The sequence below is a fragment of the Vipera ursinii genome (genome assembly GCF_947247035.1).
Source record: "Vipera ursinii genome assembly, chromosome: 8".
Taxonomy (NCBI): Eukaryota; Metazoa; Chordata; class Lepidosauria; order Squamata; family Viperidae; genus Vipera; species Vipera ursinii.
The window spans coordinates 14,441,690-14,464,725 of NC_139519.1; the positions used below are offsets into that span (position 1 = coordinate 14,441,690).

General features: G+C 38.7%; 1 protein-coding gene across 1 annotated transcript in view; it reads right to left on the reverse strand.

Annotated features, from left to right (window-relative positions):
* The window catches only part of UNC5D (unc-5 netrin receptor D), a gene marked incomplete at both ends in the record, with an annotated part of 191,583 nt that overhangs the window by 43,316 nt on the left and 125,231 nt on the right, over positions 1–23,036 (reverse strand). The window contains 3 exons of the mRNA XM_083368889.1: positions 3,364–3,741; positions 8,474–8,659; positions 15,827–15,859. Coding sequence (XP_083225015.1) covers positions 3,364–3,741; positions 8,474–8,659; positions 15,827–15,859 — 597 coding nt within the window. The remainder of the gene's footprint in view (positions 1–3,363; positions 3,742–8,473; positions 8,660–15,826; positions 15,860–23,036) is intronic.

Below are 23,036 nucleotides of genomic sequence, written 5' to 3' on the forward strand. Positions count from 1 at the left end.
TCTGGATCAATGTACAAATCCACAGAATTTGTGAAGGTCTGCCTCTCTTTTAGAAGGAAATCAAGTTCTTCAAGCCATAATTTTTGCAGCTAGATTAAATCCCAGAGTAAAACACTGCATTGCACAGGACGTGGGACCCTTGTCACGCTTGTAAATGACTACACACCCAAGAATTGCCAGCAGGACAACTGAGCAGCAATTCTGAATGGGCCTTTTTTTACTCACAGGGATACACCCAACTAAAATGAAAAATAATAATGAAAATGTAATCAAAAGCCTGTGCTGTTCAACAGAAAAAAGAAAGAAAAGAGTTTCATTTCATAGAGCGAGGCAAGTATCTCATATAATGGCTGGATACTCTAGAGCAGGTTTCCCATTTTTGACATGTTACTCCAATAGTTAGCTTTGATGAGGAAAGAAAGAAAAACATCTGCTACCCCAATGGCTTGGGGGAAAAAAGAAACTTCATACAACAGAAGAACCGCCTATTTTAAAATTAATGTTATTTCACAACATGAAACAGCAGAAATCTTCACAAGCTGTACCTGTTTGGGCATTTGCCTCCCGTAGACAGACAGTAGGAGGGCCCAGCTATATGCTCAGTACAAGCTCCCTATGTGATCCAGAAAATTAACCATGTAGAATTTGAAATCACATGGGTGCTGATCCCTGCTACAGCCTTTGTAATACTTGGGAAATGGTAGATATTTTTTTTTAAATCCCATTTATATCCCGCCCTTCTCCAAAGACTCAGGGCGGTTTACAATCTAAGAAGCACAAATCAATGTGCTTAGCAATAGCCTTCATTCTATGTATATGCCTGCTTATTAGGGCTTTTGCCCCCCCCCCCCAGTGACATTTTTACAAAGTCAGCTTAATTGCCCCCAACAGTTTGGGTCCTCATTTTACCTACCTCGGAAGGATGGAAGGCTGAGTCAATCTTGAGCCTGGTGGGACTTGAACCTGCACTAATTGCAGGCAGCTGGTGTTACTTAAGGAGGCATTAGCCCACTGCTCCACCAAGGCTCTATGATAAGGGATGTGGCCAGTAAACCTTCTCAGTCCCCCTCTACCTCTTCTACATCTATCATTGTATTTGGGCAAAGAAGAGCACCATGAACTGACACTTCATCCAACTTTTCTTTTGGCAGGTTTTCCTTGCTAATTTCATTCAATCTGACTTAAAAGAAATTGCATGAGGGATTTGCTTCAAAGAAGAACCTTCCTTTGAAAGCAGGGCAATCTTGTTTCGCAGGCATCAACCTTTCCTGCATGGCATTTACTCAGAAATCTAGATGGATCCATCGCTCCTGACCTTCAGAAGCACCTTAACAAAATGGAGTTGTTCAGAATGCAGTTCACTTAGGAGCCGTCGTCAATATTCTCGTTACTCCTAACTTTTTTGATAATAGTCATTTATGCAAGGGTTTGACCCCTTTCATGATTATCAGATCTGTTTGCTGTTATTATTCTTTGACTGTTATTCTACAGCACCATGCCCATGTGGAATGAGGCAGAATCCGTAAAGTCAACAAATAAATGTTTCAATGAAATTAGGGGCAAGAGTCTTTTAATAATTCAATGGCTCTGAGGTGGTTGTATGTGCTTTGATTCCATGGTATGGTCTCTCTCCAGTGGCCTGAACCAGAATGATCCTAGTAGCACCTCGTCCAGTTAACACATTTGAAAAAGATGCTACCAGACTCCTTATTTTTGTATAGACTAATACAGCTCCCCTCTTGCAACATTCATTGGACTGTTGCTACCCTGAATTTACATTATAATAGAATTCCTTTTGTGGGCCTTTGTCTTATTAGAGAGCAAATAAACCAGGAAGGCTGCAGAATGCTAGTGAGATATGTCTGGGGAACCAAAATGACAGTTGGTTTGATCATTTCATTACAATGAAGTTTTTTAAAAATACACTTTCCACCAAAGTATATGCAACAAATGCATCACAAGAGTAAGGTAAGAAAGAACAGAAGCTTATTTTATAGGGAAAGAAAACTTAAGAATTTGAGTGCACCAAAGAAAAGAGGAATGGCTATTTTCATAATGCCTTTTGGGGAGAAGCTTGAAAGAAGCTTATGGTTTGCCACAGTTGGGAAGCAAGGGCTGTGATAAATAACCTGGGGGTGGAGAGAGTGTGTTACCTCAATTCTTCTTCTACAGAATGGCAAATGGAATGAGCTCATCCGTTGAACTGAGTGAATGTTAGGTTACAAGCTTACTTACCATATAAAAAGTATTCTGTTAATTGTTAAGGTATTGATGTGCCAAATTATCTATTCACCTTTAATTTGCTCCATTCATGAAAGTATGTGCAGGAAGAGATGGGGAACAAATTAAATAGCACCGATTTGAAATGAAAAATCTTTGAGAAGTCTCACCCTACAAGAGAGACTGCCTTCCTTGGGTGATGGCTGAGGCCATCGGTCTTTCAGAAACTGTTTAAACTTAATTTATGTACTCGCTCACCTGGGTACAGAGGTTCTCTCCATCTTGCAGTTTTTTTCCATCTTTGGATGATTATGTGCCCCATGATAATCATGGAACAGAATACCTTCCCAGGTGACTATGCAGGGTTGATTGGTCATATGACCAATCAAAGAACTGGAAGAAACTCAAAAGCAGAGACCACCCAGCCACTTCGAAGCTAAGGTATCGCTGCCACCTTATGCTTGCTTGTGTTTTGCTGCTATGCAGTGACAGACTGCCATGAACGGTGGGGAGGGGGAAGGAAGGGGGAAATGCTTGGGGAAATGAAAGTAAGTGCCATACTTCCTTGAGACACTTCCTCAAGGTTGGAAAGTTGGGAAAAGGAGGGGGCTGCATACTAAACTGCCCTTGGAATGACCGTTATGAAAATATCTTGCCTGAACCTGGTTTGTTATACTGGGATGGGCAATGAGAGACAGTTAAGGGAGGGAAAAGTAGAACTTAGCGATTTTGGCACGATTTTCAATTTTGGCTTTGCATTACTGCAATACACTTGACCTCTGATAAACTATACCTTTCTTAACAAACGAGCCAAGGATCATTTTTATTTAGAGGTTTAAATTGTGGCAGGTCTGACAGTTTTGAGAAATTATTTTATCCCCTATCAAAGAACACTGTGCTTCTTTTTAGGAATTAAGAAAAAAAAACCAACCTCACAGCTGTAGTGGGAGGATTAAAACAGCTTTGTCAAATTGTTAGCTAGTCACAGTTACTTCTCTACATGCAAAAGTTCGCACATCACATTCCTCTGAGAGAAAGCTGATGGAAGCATTTATTACTATTGCAAATTTTTAAATAAACCCAAGGGAGAAAATCCAATTATGCCTGCATTTCCAAATGTTTGCAGATTTGGCAGAAACTCACCTGTGTTAGGAATTCCTAAACGCCCTCCCAGATGACCAAATATGCTGGTAGCCCTCATCTCGTTTTGCTTTGAAAGCGATGAGAGATTCTGGATGTAGGCCGTTTTGTTCTTGACATGCACAGGGTTGAAGGTTTTGTTGTTGTCATGCGGAAATGTCCCGGAATGAGTTTTCCCATGATACTCTGAATGTTCTGTCACACCCAATGACACCATAAATGAACTCTGAACTTTGACTTTGATATCAGACAAAGGGTTGAAGAGGGAGGATTCTGTCATTAGCTCCTTGTCAATGGGATCTTGAAGGCATATGGGTCCACTGTAGGTTCTACTGACAGTCAGCTCAGGCTGCATGGATGAGTTCAAAAGCAAGGAGTTACCTGATAGAAGGAAATTGATCAAGCAATCAGTTACCATTGCTATGTAGAATCCTAAGCGTTGTCTGCCTACTTAGTTCTACATTGAGATTGCAAACCTTGAGCAACATTACATTAGATTTCAAACGGGAGAGTTTTGTAATAAATTACAAGTAAGTAAATGTGTGTTTTTTTTTCCAAACGGAAAACTAATTACCAGGAGGAAAATTTATGCCTGAGGCAACCACAGTTTCAGTTTCAGAAAACTGCAGCTCTCTTAGACCAAGCCAGTTCTAAATAGATTCACTGAACTTGGATATTTTCCTGCAAGATATTTCATGACCAGGATACATAACTTCATTAGTGCATGAGACTACAGGGTTTACTGCCAGAGCAAGCTACTATGAATAAGCCACCAGCAAATCAAGTCTCCCATGCTGCAGAGATTAAGAAGGAGGGACACAAGATCTGTAAAGTGGCTCAGACAGACAGACACCTCCTTAATTCACCTGGAGTAAATGAAGGAGAAGAAGTTACAACACAATCAGACTTGCAAAATTCTATTATTACAGCCAATCTGTATAAAAGTAATTTTAGATTTCCTTTTCTTGGTCTGGTCTACCTTTGGAGCTTACATAGAGACTGATGGTGTCAACGAGCACCTGCGGGAAAACAATCAAGTTCAGAAAACACCTAAAACCAGTAGTTTAACCCTCAGTTACCTTTACTATCGAGATTCAAAAATGCAAGAAAAGCCGTAGAGATGTGACTCTGAATGAATTATCCATTTAAAGGTGCATCGAATTAAGCTTCACCTCTTCAAGAAGAGAAGCAACCAAAGGAGAAGGAAAGAGGCAAGCAGACACAGCGTTCCTCATTATGTCTCTGTTAACTAGCAACCAGATAAGCAGGAACCGACATCAGATAAAGAAGAATAAAGAAGAAACCATAAAGCAACCAAGGAAAAGAAATAATCAAGGCTGAAAGGACAATCTACCACATGCAAACTGGCAGCAAACCCCACTCCTCCATGCCCTGACGATGTTCCCCAGAGAGGTTATGAAACATGTTCGGGAGGAGAAGTAAGCACAGAGACCAGCCAAAATAAATAATTCAACCCTCAGCTACATACATTTTCCACTAAGGAAACAAACAATTGCAACGTTGCCCGCAAAGTGTTCATCCCATTTTACTTCATACTTCAGAGCAGAACGCGCTCTTGTCACCTCTTCATAATGCTCGTTTAAAATAGACAGGCTATACGCGAGCAAAATTAACATCTTTAGTCTGGTGCTCTTCAGCTTTGATTTTTAAACTGAGCCAAGGAAAATGCTTCCACTCGCTTTACTCCAAACTGAGTAATCTCTTTTTGCTCAGTTTTTCTGGCTATGCTGAAACTTTGGAGATATCCGGGAGACAAATCAGGGGCATTAAGAAGCTCCCCCACGTTCTGATAGAAATGCGGTTGTGGTTGCTTACTGTTGGTCAGAGTAAGGTAATTCACAGACTTTTTATTATTATTATTCCACTGTAGACACCAGAAGAGAAAGACATCCAAATGAATGGCTAGAATAAGGAGAAAAATGTACAGTAGGTGACTGGGTGGGATCAGATCTCTAATCCTTTCCAGGGGCACAACAGTCTCTAAAGAGTCTCCCTGATTATTATTTTCTTTTAAAATACTGCTTTCAAGAAACCAATTTCTGAACCTATCAGGGTAGAGTTCAGTCAGTGATTATTTTCCTATCAGCACTAAACAATCTGTTTTTGGTAATTTATATATATATTTATGTATGACAGTGTGTGGGAATATTTTTTACATATGTTGAAGTTATTTTGTTAACTTTTCTTCTCAACAGCTTGACATCCTTGCCCAAATGTTTTTGTGCTTCAGTGATTTTTCCAGCATGTATAAGCACACATACACACAAATATAAGACTTATTGTTATATGTATATGTGTATATAAGGGCATATGCATAGATTATTTTCTTTTTGCAGCTTTCCATCCACAATTATGCTGTTACCATGTAATTTGAATTCCTATAAAAATAGATGTTTTTCTTTTTCTTTTTCCTTTAGTTTGCTCTTGAATTTCTCTCTCTTTCTCTCTCTCTCTCGATGTGTGGGTGTATTAATAATACATGCTGTGAGAAATAGCTAAAAATCTCATTATGGGAACTCTTTGGCTCATGTGACTACTGAGCAAATTGGAGGCCCAGATTTCTAAGAGGGATGATTTTTCCCCAGGCTCTTACCCTGAACCATAGAGTGGAAAGGTTGAAAGGCACTGTGAAAATCATGAAATCCAATCCCCCGCCCACTGCAGGAACCCACTACTACTACATCCTTAACCGATGGCCATCATCTTGGATATGTATAAACAGAAGCTGTTTAAACATCTCCAACAAAGGAAGGTTCACCACCTCCTCTTGCATGGTGGAATCACTTGTGGCATTAGGACACTCCTCTTGGTATCTGATTTGTAATGTAAACCCATTGTTTTGGGGTCTTTCTTTCTGGAACAATTTTGAACCATACTGCTTCATCTTCTACAGGATAATTTCTATCAGATGTGAAGAATCACAATCACATGTAAGTTCCAGTTCAGTGGATTTATTGCTCAAGCCTATACAAAAGAATGTGGTCAACTAACGGGCAGCACTAAACTGGTGCTTGATAAGAGTTAATGGAATTAAAGGGGGACTGGACCTGGAGCCTTTGTGGACATGTAATGATTCTAGGCTGAGTCCTCCCTTGACTCTGCCCCCAAGCTCTGCCTATTTTCTCCTACAGTTTCCTACAGATTGGTTGTTTCTCATATGTGTATGAGAATGTGTATGTGAATCACTGTATAGATGAAATATTTAGTAGATTAAGTCATTACATAGCTGCCTCGTTAAACTCTCAGTACTAATATAGTACTTCCTTCCTCCCAAATCACCATGGAAATTAAAATGAATATCTCATCTAGATAATTTAATGTATTCATTATAATAATATAGATGATGAAGGGTTGGGAGGAATTTATGGGGAATAAAGGGCTTGGGACTGATAGCTGTTAAGAAGAACCTTATGGTCTTCCCTGAAGAGTTGTAGTAGACAGGCCAAAAAACAATAGGGTTAATTATGTGAAATTAGATTCTATTTGGATATCAGGTGAAAAAAATCCTAATACAGTAATAAGATATGTTCCAATTCAACAGGCTATCTTGGGAGTTGGTGGTCTCTCTTTTGTTGGAAATGTTTAAAACTGAATTGCCAACTGTTGGCAATGCCCTGATACAGGATTCCTGCTCTGGGCAGATGATCTTCAGGATGTCTTTCATTCAACCCTTATACTCTATGATTCTATGGAAAGATTTTTTTAATCTCCTTTCTTTCTTAAAGAGATATAAGTAAATAACCATAGTTGTCTTCACATTTCGAGCACCAGGGTTTTCAGAAACAAGAATGTTATTTCAAAAGAAAAGAAAAAGAGAAACTCTAACTTGTTACATAAAGTTTTCAAGAAAAGAGTCCTTAGGGAAAAATATCACAGTGTACAATTTAAGGTTTCCTGAGTGTTTGATGATACATTTAAGCAATGACTAAACTTGACAAATTGGGCTTTATATAATATAACACACTACTCATGTCTTCAACTCTCCATGAATGGACCACCTTTTGCAAGTAGAGATCTACTAGAGCTGAGATCAGAAGCACCAAGCTTTAATAATGATACTTGAACAATGGGATGCACTATATAACTTATATAGGGCACAAAGTCAGCTGAGTGGTTTTTTCTTCTTCTTACCACTCAACATACAAACATTTCTGTGGGATTTAATAAACAATGAACAAATGGTTCAGGAATTCTGAATCCATTTGATTGTTCAATGAAGATGTCTATCAGACCTTTTAACACTGAATCAATCAGATGTTACAATAGTGTTCTTTATTACTACCGCAATCTAAGAGTTAAACACAATCAATTTATCGGATTTAAAGATGCTTACAAAACCTCCTTTTTAAATGTGGTGCTGTTGTACTTAAATAATGATAACAATAAGCACACAGCTTGAGTTTGTTACATGGATGTCTTTGCATATGTTAGACAAAAGTCTACTCCAAGTGGCTGCGCTCACTGGTGCTGACTGTTCCAAACATTCACCAAAATGTACCACTCCTATTAAAGTTATGATTGTATTAGAACAGGGGTCTTCAAACTTGGCAACTTTAAGACTTGTGGACTTCAACTCCCAGAATTCCTCAGCCAGCCCTGGCTGGCTGAGGAATTGTGGGAGTTGAAGTCCACAAGTTGCCAAGTTTGAAGACCCCTGTATTAGAACTAGATCATCTAAACATCCTGGCTTACATTCCACTGTGGTTTCTCAATGGATGTGCGGACTGGAAGGGAAGACTCAATTCCAGCCATTGTCTGATTTAAAAAAGGATGCATTTTCACCTGAATTTGGTAAGAAAGATTACCAAGACATCTGGAAGCATGATTAGCATGCTATGCCTATACAGAAAGCTGACAACTTACCAGCTGTCTAAAGGAGGAAGGCCAGCAATGTAGGAAGAATTTACTTGTGTTGAAGGCATCTTTACTTCCCCGTTTGTTTACATGATCAATATGGTATAAGGGGATGAGCAGGAAGTCAATCCCACATCACATACAGTACATACATGAAAATTCAAGGAAGCTTCAAACTGGTCACCTAATTTCACTGATCAGATCCTTCCTCCAAAAGTCATTCTCCAATTTTACCAACCTTGTCGGACAGTTTTAAAATTAAATGTCTGGAAGCCTCCCGTCAGAGCTGAGGAGTCAATCACATCCACGCCATATTCACTCTGGCTCCTCCTGTAGAGAGTCACCCCAATAACAATGACGGCAACGGCAATGACGGCAGCCCCAAGGCCTGAGTACAGGGCGATGTCTGTTGGATTTTCAATGTCTGCAAGAAGAGAAGAAATAGCCTAAATGAGTGCAGGCTGTCCTGACTGCTAGTGCTAATTCAAAACCAATGTTCAGCTTAAACATGCAGAAGCTTTGATTGTGAGAATAGGAATAATTATCTCAGAAGAAAAATCACAATCCATGATCAGCTTGCCTGCACTGTTAAATTAGTGGAGGGTTGTTGTTTTTTCCCCCTGGTCTTCCTATAGAAAGTAGGGGGAAGTGGAAATAAAAATGGATAATTAATTGCTATAGGATTCTGGAATAGGAGAAACAATAAATCTAGATATCCCAAAGGTACTTTTTTTTTCAAAAGGCAACTAGAATTTGTTTTTCCTTGAAGACTTTTCACTTCTCATTCAAGAAACTTCTATCTTCTCTTGGATGAGAAGCGAAATGTCTTCAAGGAAAAACAAAGTCCAATTGCCTTTTGAAAAAAGCACCTTGGGACAACCATGACCTGGATAACTTAGAATCTCCATAGATATCAAATCTGGATAGCGTCCATTTTTCCCCTTCCCAACTATAAAATGCCCTCTGGAAAATATGTCCAATCCATATGGATTATGATGCACTTAGAGAATCATAGCATTGGCAGGACAATTTAACCCATTCCTGCATTGCAGTTTAGTGAAGAAATTCAAATTAAAGCTTCCAAAATAGAAGACAATGACCTGAGGGTTACAAAAAATATATTTATTTATTATTTATTTATTAATTAAACTTGTATACCGCCCTATTCCCGTAGGAATATATATATATATATATAACAGGTTATTTAAAAGAACTCAACAATGTTTTAAGCATGCTGAATCAGACACACCTGGTCACCTCAATCTTCTTCTAATGTAAGTGAAACGCCTTTCGATTCTTGTGTCTGATCTTGCAAATCTCCGGCTAATTACTTGGAGGAAGGGAAGGGGGGGGACAATGGAAGGCTTTTAAAAAGGTGCTAATTTATTCAATAAGTGTATCTCTGTGTTTAAGAATGAGCAGGTATGTTTCTGCCTTCCCTTTGCTCATGGCCTCTTCAAATGAATTTCCCAAGTTGAAGGTACTTGATTAAGATGCATGTTCTGAAGAGGAGTACACAGCCCTGGTCTAGGATAACTCACCAGGGCCAATTCACCAAGGCCAACTCGCTGTGGCAAACTAGCTGTTGCCAACTCATCCTCGAACAATTCACGGTAGGTCATCTCGTTGTGGGACAACTCATCACGGGACAATTCAACACTGTATTCGTTTCATTTAATTACTTTTATTATTGGGGGCCATGCTTTCATTGAAATTATCGTAACTCTTATACTTGTTGCTCGACTTTCTTATTTTATTATTATTGGCCACGGTTCCATTGAAATGAATTGAGCTTTTGTATTTGTTGAATTTTCCTGTGGTGAGTTGTCCCACGGTGAGTTGCCTACAGCGAGTTGACCGTGGCAAGTTCTCCCATTCCAACACAGCCTGTGTGGTAGAGAGTGGGTAGAAAGGAAAATAAGACAGATTATTGAGAAAGCTCCCAGTTTTCCAGTTGAAAAGCTTGGAGGAATACTGGTTTTATTTTCTTGGTTTCAAACCACGGGCTTCTTACTTTTCACTCAGCTGCCCTTTGTGCTCTCAAGTTCATTTTGCTTGAGAAATATATTTCTGGGATCTGAGTGAGAAGTCCTTCTCCATCTATGCCTGTCTGTCTATCTGTCATGCAGCCAGCCAGCCATTTTAATCAGTGGCCAGACTTGGACTTTCAAGAGTACACCAATTCTTCAATAGCAGGTATCAGTAGAGAAATTAGAAGGTGCCGCATTTAAGCCATCAGGAGAAGCACAGAATAAACATAAATACAAAATGGCAGCTTTATCTGCCCATCCCACCCACCCTCAAGGCAGGACAATCTGCCTCAAATAGGATAACTATAGGAATGCATCAAGATATCCAAAAATGATGCATTATGTTTCTTTGACTGTTTCTTGACTGTTATTCTTCCATTCCAATTCTCTCCATAGAAAACAGGCATTAATCTTTGTCAGTCGGCCCAATTAGGCAACAGCTTGTGACACAGGATTCTGAAAATAATGTCACTTCAAGAAAAATACAGAGTCCACAAATGGATATATCTTTCCTTTTCACGTCTTCAAACCAAGCAACAGAAAACACACACACTCTCACACACACACACAAAGAACGTTCAGAAGGATTTGGTTCATGTAAATGGATACTGTAGAACTGTTGATATTTTATGTATACAGCACTACATTTGTTGCTATTTATTTACACTGATACACCGGGACCACTGATTTATGTGCTTCTTATTTCTTTTCTTTTTTTCCTTTTTGCTAGAAAATGAGAAGTAAAGATGCAGCAAAGAAGAATACGTTAGTGAAATTTACATTTGCTCCATGACCTATCTAAGATAGCAGTTTGCTTAGTGATAGTCATCTGCAAAAATTGGGGTTGTTAATTACTTATTTTTGGTCAGTTCTGGTAGCCAGATCAAATCCCAATTAATCAGTGGAACAACTTGCCTCTAGAAGTTGTGAATGCTCCTACAGTGGAAGTTTTTAAGAAGAGATTGGACCACCATTTGTCTGAAATGGTGTAGGATTCCCTGCCTGAGCAGTGGGTTGGACTAGATGACCTCCAAGATCCCTTCCATCTATTCTATTCTATTCTATTCTATTCTATTCTATTCTATTCTATTCTATTCTATTCTATTCTATTCTATTCTATTCTATTCTATTCTATTCTATTCTATTCTATTCTATTCAGAATTCAAATGTAGGAACATCCACTGGGGCTATGCACGATGTACAGAAATCCAAGACAGTAATCATAATTAAAGTCCCACATGATTTTCACAGTCATGCATAATGCACATAATAAAGGGGTGGAGTTTTAGTCATGCAGTCAAAGCTGACTTTTTCATATAAAAAAATGCTGGATCTGAACATCTTTATCTGAGTTATCCCTCAGTAATTAGCAATATTGAGCTATCTCCCACACTAATTAGCTACATTCACTGGAAAAATATTTTTTTTCCATCTCAATTTACTATTTCCAAAGAAAGCACTGGAGAACCCTAGATCCTACTTTGAAAATCAAAATAAATCCCTCATGATACTTTGTAAAAACTCATATATCACTACTAGGTTCATGTGATGTAAACATCATATCCTAAAGACCTTTTTTTTGTTACCATCAGCTTATCACTTGACAGGAACATAGACACATATGGAGAAGGCCTTCAATCTTCAGTATATCTAAATTGCTAGTGGGAGTCTTCTGTTTGCAGGTAACAAAGATTGAAACTGGGATTGTCTCCATCCAAAGTAGGTACTCACTAGCAATAGAAATAGCACTCAGACTTATATAGTGCTTCATAGTGTTTTACAGCCCTCTCTAAGTGGTTTACAGAGTCAGCATATGCCCCCACCCCCCCAATCTGGGTCCTCATTTTACCAACCTCGGAAGGATGGAAGGCTGAGTCAACCTTGAGCCAGTGAGAATCGAACTGCCAAACTGCTGGCAGCCAGGAGTCAGCAGAAGTAGCCTGCATCACTGCATTCTAACCACTGCACCACCCAGAACTCTAGGAATCATTCTTTCTGTATTTTTTTTTCATTCATCCAACCCAGTGTTTCTCAACCTTGGCAACTTGATGATGTCTGGACTTCGATTCCCAGAATTCCAGTTTTGGGAATTGAATCTACCCATCTTCTAGTTGTCAAGGCTGAGAAACACTCATCTAAACTGACAAGTTTTAGATTTCTATCCATAATTGATTCATATGGTGCTATCCAATTTCACAGTGCTATTCTATGCATTTGCCCTTTAAAGCAAGGTATTGGTTTTTTTTTTACAATCCTATAATCTCTTAATTCAGGGTAGAGTCGGGGCAACTGAATGAAGCTGAGTGTTTACTGACCAGATGCCTTCCTGACACCTATATGGAGTTCACAGCAGATATTTTCTCTTTGTGCCCTGAGAAAGAAACATCTGCCACTATCTAAGATTGAACTCTCAACCTTCCTAGTGGAAGCAGAATAATAACAAAAACATCACCAAACTCCTGTTTTTAATTGCTTTGTCAAGTTAGGCACAAAACAAAGTTTACCATCTGTAGGTTGCCTCAGATTAAGAGGAGAAGACTGCATGAAGAGGAAAATGAATGCATAAATGCAAAGCTATCAAACTATCATCTGATATTATGCCCGAACCCTGCCTGCATTTAATTGTGCTTACTGACACCATTAAAGACATTTATCTGAAAGTATTCTTTTATGGTAATGAAGTTTTTATTAAGCATGATTAAGTTTTATAAAAATACCTGAAGATAAATTAAGAAGCGCAGAAGCCCAAAGTGAAACATTGGGGTTTAATGCATTAGGAAGCATAATTGATTAAATTATCTCATTTGTAATAAAGTTTTACACAAGCTGTGCTGGGTACATATCATCTTCAATTCATTGTTCATTCTCTTCCAGGGAAAAACAATTACACCCAGTTCTTGCAATCTTTCTTTTTCCTCCTATTCCCTTTTGTAGCTGGTAAACATGGAAATCCACTTCTCTGCTCAGCTTCCCTTGCCTGCTCCATGGAGAACGTCTGCCACGTGAGAAACAGACTTCTAAACCAGGGAAGTTTATATATAAGTCTATTTACCACAACTGTTTTTTCTCAATTATCTTAATAATTAGCTTTGATTTTGCATCCATGATGATTCATATGGCTTTAAATTTAATGCCCACTCAGTTCAAAAGCCTAGCAACAAGTTTTATTTATAAAACACACCTCTAATTGCCCAGCTCAGAATAAATAGTTTGGTTCTCCAGGAAGCTAAATTTAAGGAACTAAAATGAACCTCAGCAGTTTGGCTGACCCAGGATTAAGGATACAGTCATGATGCTGAAGATGAGGAGAGGGTAAACAAAGAACTTGCAATCCATTAGACAAACTGACAGGCTACAAGCTACCAAGCATAGCTCCAAAAATATCTGAGGCATGAAGCATATGTGCAAAGTTCCATCCACTCCTGGAGGAATATCATTGTTCTTATTGGGAAAAATAATTTTACCATGACAGTGCAATCCTAATCTTGGATAACCCAAGATTGAAGATTTGCCCTCCCAAGAATCCCATCCCCCCTCCCATTTCAACCCTTTCCTTGTGTTATGCTATCCACATAATGCTCTCCAACAATCTTAAAAGTGGTCCAGAGCTCTTAAAAATTGCTCATCCCTGCATTGGGATGGGTTACCTGAGAGACTATGTCCACCCACTGTTTTTTACACAACAGGATGGGTATGCTCTGGGAGGCATTTCTTTTCTGTCATAGCTCCTATCCTTTAGAACAGGGGTCTCCAAACTTGACAGCTTTAAGACTTGTGGACTTCAACTCCCAGAATTCCTCAGGCAGCCATGCTGGCTGAGGAATTCTGGGAGTTGAAATCCAGAAGTCTTAAAGCTGCCAAGTTTGAAGATCCCTGCTTTAGAACATTCTTCCTCCACAGATTATCATGGCTCTAACCCTGATGGCCTTTTGTAAAGGCTTGAAGACCTGATTATCTGTCTGGGCTTGGGGTGCCAAGTCTATGATTGGCCCCTTTTCCAAGTTAACAACTATGGATTATAATTTTTCTCAGCTGCTGTACATGTTTAATTTTCTTTTCATATTATGATTGCAATTTGGTTTTTCACTGATTTTACACTTGTTCACACCCATATTATTGTTTGAAATGGATGGCCAAATAAATTGAATCCGTCAACGAGCCAATCAATCAGTGAACAGAAAATGAACAACATAAGAAGGGAACCAGAATAGTAATTTTCTTTCTCTCCTATTTCTTGTTTGGATCTCTGCAAATTTTAGATGGTTGATGCTTCCCCACACCACCACCACTCCAGAATTCTAAATTGTGCAGAAACTGCACAAGGACACACACACACACACAACAAAATTGCAGAAATTTTGCAGAGTAACAATAACACCAACTTTTTCCTGACTCCTCTCTGCTCATATTAATTATTAACTAAAGCCAAATGTCTTAATAGGGTTGAAACAAAATCATGAGCATTTTCAAACAGCCCTATTTAACTGTTCTTCTCCTAGAACAAATCAAAATTTGGAATCTCCATTTATTATTTATTTCATTGTTTGGCATGCAAGGCTCCCCCGCTCCCCTCTACAACTAAATGGTTAAAATATTGTATATCTCTTACATTTGGGGGTAACTTTCATTTCATTTGAAGAATTTGCACTGTGTGTTACCGCATGTAGCTAAATACTGTTATTTCTTCCTCTGGTGCAGCTATGGCAACAGAAACATCTTCAAGATGCTTTCTGATTAGGGGACAGGAATTTAAAACATATGAAGAATGGTTGCAAGAACTGGAAATTTCTAGTCTAACAAAGAGAAGGATTACAGGTGACATGATAGCAGTCTTCCAATATTTAAGGGGCTGTCACAAAGAAGAGGGAGTCAATTTATTCTCCAAAGCGCCTGAGGGCAGGACAAGAAGTAATGCATGGAAACGTATCAAGGAGAGAAGCAACCAAGAACTAAAGAGGAATTTCCTGACAGTGAGAACAATTAACCAGTGGAATGGCTTGCCTTCAGAAGTTGTGATGCTCCATCACTGAAGGCTTTTAAGAAGAGATTGGACAGCCATTTGTCTGGAATGGTATAGGGTCTATGCTTGACCAGGGAGTTGGACTAGAAGACCTCCAAGGTCCCTTCCAACTTGGTTATTCTATTAAGAAGGATTGTTTGAACTAAAAGGCTTGCACAAGACAGATTGCTGAATTTCATATTTTTCTCCAACACTTTGCAGTTTTTATCCCCTGTTTGCTGAACAAGAGTAATGGATGGCCAAAGAGGCCATAGATTGATAGACAGGTAATAACCATTTCAACCATCTTGCAACAAGAAACTATACTCTACCATCACCCCTCGAAATAATTTGGAATGAGGCTGCCTCTTTGGTAGGACAAAGCAACTTTGAAGAAGTTAATAAAAAAAAACAACAAAATTCTGCACGCATTAGTTTTCCATCTTTTTTCAGCCGAGCCATTTACAATTAGCCTGATGCTGACATTTTAATAAATATACAGTACATGTATTTTTTTCAGAAACGGGGTCTTAGAAAACACATATACAAGAGACAAACTTACTTGGGGGTTTTATTTCATGAAGAGGTTTTCTGTCTAAAAAGAGGAAAGGGGAGAGAGGGGTAGTGGGTAGAGGGTAGGGGGAGAGAAAGAGAAAGATGCACTTAATATACAGCCAAGGAATATATTTATTTTCTAGATTAATTTCCACCCAGGTTTATAAGTGAAACATTTCCATTGTCTGCTAACAATCCCCATTTTAGGCATATCCTTCCTGCTTCCATTTATATAAGTATTCACTGGTATCTTGTAGATTGAATATATGTTAGGACTTCATTTTTATTTTGCTGGGGGTAAGGGAGGGGTTTTACTATTTTAGTGAATTGGCCTTTTTGACAAAGTGATTGTATGAAAGGCTATAGATTTGGGGGTTGTCAGCACTACTTATTTTGTGATCAGTAAGGTTTATACGCGACAGATTTCTACAGGATGTTCCATGTTTCTCAATATTTTCAATATTAGTATCTTATGATTTATCACTTTGTTGCTTGTATGTACACTGAGAGCTTTTGCACCGGAGACAAATTCCTTGTATGTCCAATCACATTTGGACAATAAAGAATATTTTAATTATAATTCTATAATTCTATTCTAAAGGTAGGGAAAGAGAATGGACTAAAGGAGGCTTAACTTTAAATTATTCTCTATCTAGGAAACTGCTTGCAGTATTCAAGACTGTCTGAAAAAAATATCTGTGGAGATTCTCAGTAATCCAGGTCACAGTTGGATCAAATGTGCTTTTTTTTTTCTTCCTTCCAAAAGGCAACTGGACTGTTTTTTTTTTTATTTGAGGACGAAGAGGAAGACGGTTTGCTTCTGATCCAAGAAGCTTCATCAGTTGTAACTGGATAGTGAGTGATGGATATATATATATATATATATATATATATATATATATATATATATATATATATATATATATATATATATATATATATATATATATATACTCAGTGGGTTAGGACGCTGAGTTTGTCGATCAGAAGGTCGGCAGTTTGGCGGGTCAAATCCCGAGTGCCGCGTAGCAGAGTGAGCGCCTGTTACTCGTCCCAGCTTCTGCCAACCTAGCAGTTTGAAAGCATGTAAAAATGCAAGTAGAAAAATAGGGACCACTACGGTGGGAAGGTAACAGCGTTCCCTGTGCCTTTGGTGTCTAGTCATGCCGGCCACATGACCATGGAGATGTCCTCGGACAAGGGCTGGCTCTTCGGCTTTGAAACGGAGATGAGTACCGGCCCCTAGAGTTGGAAATCCTGTTTCGGCCTAACTGAAGGCCATCCACAGGCAGTAGTCACAACAGTGACAGCTCATATTTGTGTAAATTTTAGATTGCTAACAAAGAATTAAAGGGAGACTGAAATGCATTTCAAACTTATTTCTTTTCATCAGTCAGCCATACCCTTCTGAGATTCGAACCTGGGCTGCTTGCACAGTAGGCAGTTGTTTTAACCTCTAGGCCACAAGCTCTATCTCACTTTGTTAGCTGAGAAGCAAGGGGGATATGTGTTAAATGCTTGTTAACTATTTAGATTACCATGCTAGGCCCCATATATCAGCACCACTTGCTGAAGAGGAACTAATTTTCAGGAGGAAAGCTTTTCCAAATATTGTTAATTCTGATAATTCTGAGAAGAATAAGGAGAGTTAACAAAGCCTACTTAAGGCAGGGTGTCAGCCCCCACTAGTGGAAAAATAAGCAGTCAACTGGAAAATGAGAAGCATAAGGAATTTCCAGTCTTGCACATTATTGCATAGACAGTCTTCTATGCTGCTTTTACAATAACAAAAAAAACCACAACAACAACTCTGGAATATGAGAGTCAATTGGGGTTTCCAAATAAAGAAACTGCTGCATGCAGCAACCATATGCCTAAAGATACTGCATAATCATGATTTCTACTCCATCCATCTGCCTAGTCCTGCGTAAGCAGACACGCGACATAGGGGAATGAATATGTATGTGTGTCCGTATACACAGTGATGGTGTTGGTGGACAGGGAGGAGGGCAATGTATTGAAACAGCAAGCTTTTTGAAAGTACAGCTTCATGTTTAACTCTTCAGCACTTACCAATCCCTACTTAGCGGAAGAAACTTCTAGACTCAGCATAGTTTTTTTAAAAAAAAAAAAAACTTTATTGAAAATTTAGTGTTATATCTATGCTGAAGTTTTTTATTTCCATTCCCCAATTTTGTTAAGACAGAAATCTAAACAAGTCTCTTGCATGCATGTGTGTGTGAGAGAGTGAGAGTTCATAGAATTTAACTTTTAGATGCCCGGTGCAAGTAACCAAGTCAAAGAGACCATCTAGATTGAACAGCTCTCTCTCAACAGAGAGGAGGGATGTGATACCACCAATCTCCTGTTTACAACACAGTCCTTTTGGCAGTTCCAAGAAGGTTGCACACCCATTTGCACTATTAAGGTGACCCTGGGGGAACAGATAAACCTCAACAACTCTCAGAAAGAGTGCTAACGACCAGATGACTGCAAGGAATGTAAATCCTTCCATTCCACACCATTCAGTCAGAACGGAAGATGCTTCTCAGATGAGAAGCAAAACATCTTCACAGGAAAAAAAACAAAGTCCAGTTTCATTTGATTTGATTTGATTAAATTTATATGCCACCCTTCTCCCTGAGGACTCAGGGCGGCTCACAACCATACAAATTTAAAAAAAACATAAAGTAATTTTTTTTTAAAAAAAAGAATTAAACAATAGATGCAATAAATACAAGACAATTTAACCCAGTAAAAAGCCTAATTAAAAACTGTAGTCAGTCTAGGCCTGCTTGTTGGAACAGTTGCCTTTTGAAAGAGCACCTTTGGGACAACTGTGCCCTGGATGACTGAGAATGTCCACAGACATTAAGCAACCAGAATAAAGCACAAATGTCATTTTTAGTTACCTACATTACAAGAATCTCATCAGACTGGCTGTATTGCCTTGGGAATGGTCAGATGAGGCTCAGAGATTCTGGACCTATCAGTCCTATGCCTCTTTCTCCAGTGCAAGGACTTTAAGCTCTTTCCCTTCTTAAGACCTCCCTCCAGTCTGACTAGAGATCTCTTTCTCCCATCCTTTTCTGGTAATGGACTATGGACTACTCCCTTGCCTGACTAAAATATGAAAAGCACATGCCAGGTTTACATAAGAAGAACATTGTCTAATATGAGTCTCTTTTCTCCTTACCTTGCCAGTCTCAACACTCACAGTGCTATAATCAAGTAAATGAATGCTGTTTCCTCATCCTGGTTTACACAAATGCTTCTCTGTCACTCAGTAATTGCTGCTCAAACCTGTAAACTAGTCCAAGGACTCATACATAATGCATGGCAGATAATTAGCTGGCAGACTCTTGAGGGCAGAGCTACACATTACAAGCCAACCTGGATGAACATTTTCTTCTAGAGAAATGTAGATTCAAGGGATGCTTCATCAGGAAAGCTATGAACGGGTATCTGAGTTTCTAACAGTTATTTATTAAAAAAATAGTTTTTGGTTAATTTATTTGAAAGTGTAAATATAAGCATAAGCTCTTCATATATCTTATAGGCTACCATATATCTATTATGGAAGTACATTGCTACAAATTTTAAAAACTAAACCACAGCAAATCATTTAAATCATCATGGCAAGTGAAATAGATGAGCTGATTCTTTGCTAAATATATAATTGATATATAGATATATATGAAAAAAATACTCCAATTATGAACCACCAGATAGTTATATTCTTCCTTATTACCCTTAACTATTTGTGTTTATTCTGAAATAGTTGGAACCAATAATATTCAGTAAGTTGTGCAATGAATTAATATATTCATATTTGCTTCTAATTTTGCTATTCACTTTAGTCTTTCACCTACTTCTCTTATTGTCATTGTCTATTTGTTGTTTTTTTAATGTAAACACGTGACAAGCAGGAATGTAGCAAACCTCTATAGAGTAAGATGCACATATTCAATTGACCATTTTATACAGAAAAAAGGCAACCCTTCTAATGACCAAGAGTCTGATTTCCTGCAGTAAGTGCTACAATTAAACCATGGCCTTCCAAAAATTCTTAAATTTTACATGAGATTCCAATTGATCAGCCCTTTCTAGAACCTATAAACACATGAGCAATAACTTCAAAGTCATGTATACTATATATGCACAATCTTTTCTGATAAGTAACTTTGTAAAACCTACCAAGCTTAACCAGAGATTTGAGTTGTTCAAAGCAGGCTCTGGTAGAAGCTTGTCTACAGTATTGGGGTATACAAATTGTTAAATACTTTTTAGTATGATAGAAAATTTTGCATCTAGCCAGCCATAGCCAAGATTTAGCACATTTATGCAATGTAATATTCTCTTGGGCAGCAACATCATCAATCCTTTTCTTGACAATTTTCTTAGTATCTGGGCCTGCTTGTGCTAGAAATTGGATTGAAATTCCACATTATAAGGTGGTTTTGAAAATTTGGGAAGCCAAAGTACATTCAGATGTGTGACTGGACAGGTGCAAAGTTCCCAGATAGCTATGCTTGACAAGGCACATGAGAGAAAGCTGGCAGCCCGGGTTCAAGACCCAAGCACCACACGACAGGGTGATCTCCCTTTATTTGCCTCAGCTCCTGCCAACCTAGCAGTTTGAAAGCATGCAAATGCGAGTAGACGAATAAGTACCACTTGAGTGGGATGTTAACAGTGCTCCGTGATATTATGCTGGCCACATGACTGCGGAATGTCTTTGGACAGCACAGGCTCAATGGCCTTGAAACGGTGATGAGCACCGCCCCTTACAGTTGGCAACGACTACCACAGTAAATTCCGCAGGGACTCCTTTACCTTGCCTTTATTGTCCACTCTCCATTTATATCTAGCTTGTCTCTTCCTAGACACAACCACCTCAGATCTGGCCTTATTAATATTCAGGGTTGGTGCAGCAGGGATCATCATTAGCAACAAAGATGATCAGGGGACTGGAGGCTAAAACATATAAAGAATGGTTGCTGGAATCGGGTATGTCTACTCTAATGAAGAGAAGTACAAAGGGTGACATGATAGCAGTGTTCTAATGCCACAAGGGACGCAGTGGCTCAGTGGGTTATGATGCTGAGCTTGTTGATCAGAAGGTCAGCAGTTTGGCGGGTTGAATCCCGAGTGCCGCATAGCAGAGTGAGTGCCTGTTACTCGTCCTAGCTTCTGCCAACCTAGCAGTTCGAAAGCACGTAAAATGCAAGTAGAAAAATAGGGACCACTACGGTGGGAAGGTAACTGCGTTCTGTGCGCCTTTGGCATCTAGTCACACCGGCCACATGACCATGGAGACGTCCTCGGAAAAGCGCTGGCTCTTCGGCTTTGAAACAGAGATGAGCACCAGCCCCTAGAGTCGGAAACGACTAGCATGCATGTGTGGGGGAACCTTAACCTTACCTTAATGCCACAGAGAAGAGGGAGTCAAGCTATTCCCCAAAGCACCTGAAGGCAGGATAAGAAGCAACAGATGGAAACTGATCAAAGAGAGAAGCAATTTAGAACTAAGGAGAAATTTCCTGATAGTGAGAACAATTAATCAGTGGAACAACCTACCTCCAGAAGTTGTGAATGCTCCAACATTGGAAGTTTTTAAGAAGAGACTGGACAAGAGAGAAATGTCAGAAGAAGTAGCATGAATAAGACTGCCTATGAACCTAGTTGAACATGAGGAGCACTCCACAGATGCTTCAATAAACACATGAAAGTAAAGCCAGAGCTTATTACAACCATACTTTAATCAAAGCCAGGAAAATAATTCCTAATGCTTTCCCATTCTTTGAAGGAAATACAATGAGTTCCTTAAGGTCAGATCTAAGATCAAATTACATGAATATTGCCACTTCAACTTTCTAATACTGGCCACCAAAATTGCACCTAAAAGAACTCTTCAGAGAAACAAAAGGCTTCTTTTTTCAAAAATGTGGGAACATCCAAGGATTCATAAACTTTTTTAAAAAAAATCAGCACAAAATGAAATCACAATAGCAATAAAGCATAAAGCAAAAAAAATACAGATTGCCACATGACAACTGGAAGAGGAAAGAAAAAGATTCATGTTGGGATGAATATGAAAATATGATGAATATCCTGAAGTGGAAATTTCCTTAGTCTTCTTTAACAACATAGGGATGACTGTGCAGCTACATTCTTCTGCCCATTTTTTTAAGTTCAGGATTACTTACTGTAAATTTACTAGGAAACAGTTGAATTCAGGTTTATTTTAGTTGAAACAGTTGAATTCAGGTTTATTCCACCCCTCCCTCCCATCCTCATTACAAACATCTTTGTTTGATAAATTGGCCAGAATTCCCTTCTTACCAATGCATATGTTATAAATAAAGTAAGTATACAAATGCCTAACTTACGTTCAGACACCTATAAAATAAGGATTCATGTCCATATCTAGCCTTAAAGAAATATGAGAAGACCTTCAAATGAATATTTCCAAATCTGACATAGATTGGTTGTTTGACCCAACTGTGCTTAATCATCTTATTCAGGGTTGACTAAGAAATACTTAGATTAAAAATATGATAAAAGAGTTTCTAGAACTGAGAAAAGGACATCTCATAGTTCCTTGTCTTTCAGAATCTCCTCCCAGATGGCAGTATAAAAAAATGGAGACAGAGTGTGAATTTCAAACATGGAAGGGTTAGTAGAGCTTTCATATTAGATGCCTGTGCAAAATCCACTCTCTGGAGACTCAAGAAACACATGTTGCAGCTGCCAGGATTTTCATCAATCAGTTACTTCACTATTAAATTTAAAATATGGGGAGAAGTTCAAGAGGGCATATAACTGGTTGGATAACTGTACTGTTATGTGCTGTTCTCTCTCTCTCTCTCTCTCTCTCTCTCTCTCTCTCTCTCTCTAAATATACGTATGGATATATCTGTCTGTATGTGCATGCATGTATATAAATATATGTTTGTGTTATGTATATGTGTTTGTGTATGTGTGCATATCCAGCTTGTGGCAGAATGGCAAACTAGAAACAGGATCTCAAAAGCACCAAGTTGTCATAATCTTTTTGTTTTGAAGCCATTTATCTTTAGCTGGGATCGTGGTCCACAAAGATGACCCTAATCCTTTCAGAAGAAAAGCTTTTGTCTAAGCAGCACAGCTGGACAAAAGACAAGCTTTGCTTTCTATGGGCTTAAGTAAAAGACAGCATTTGAATCTGCTCATGT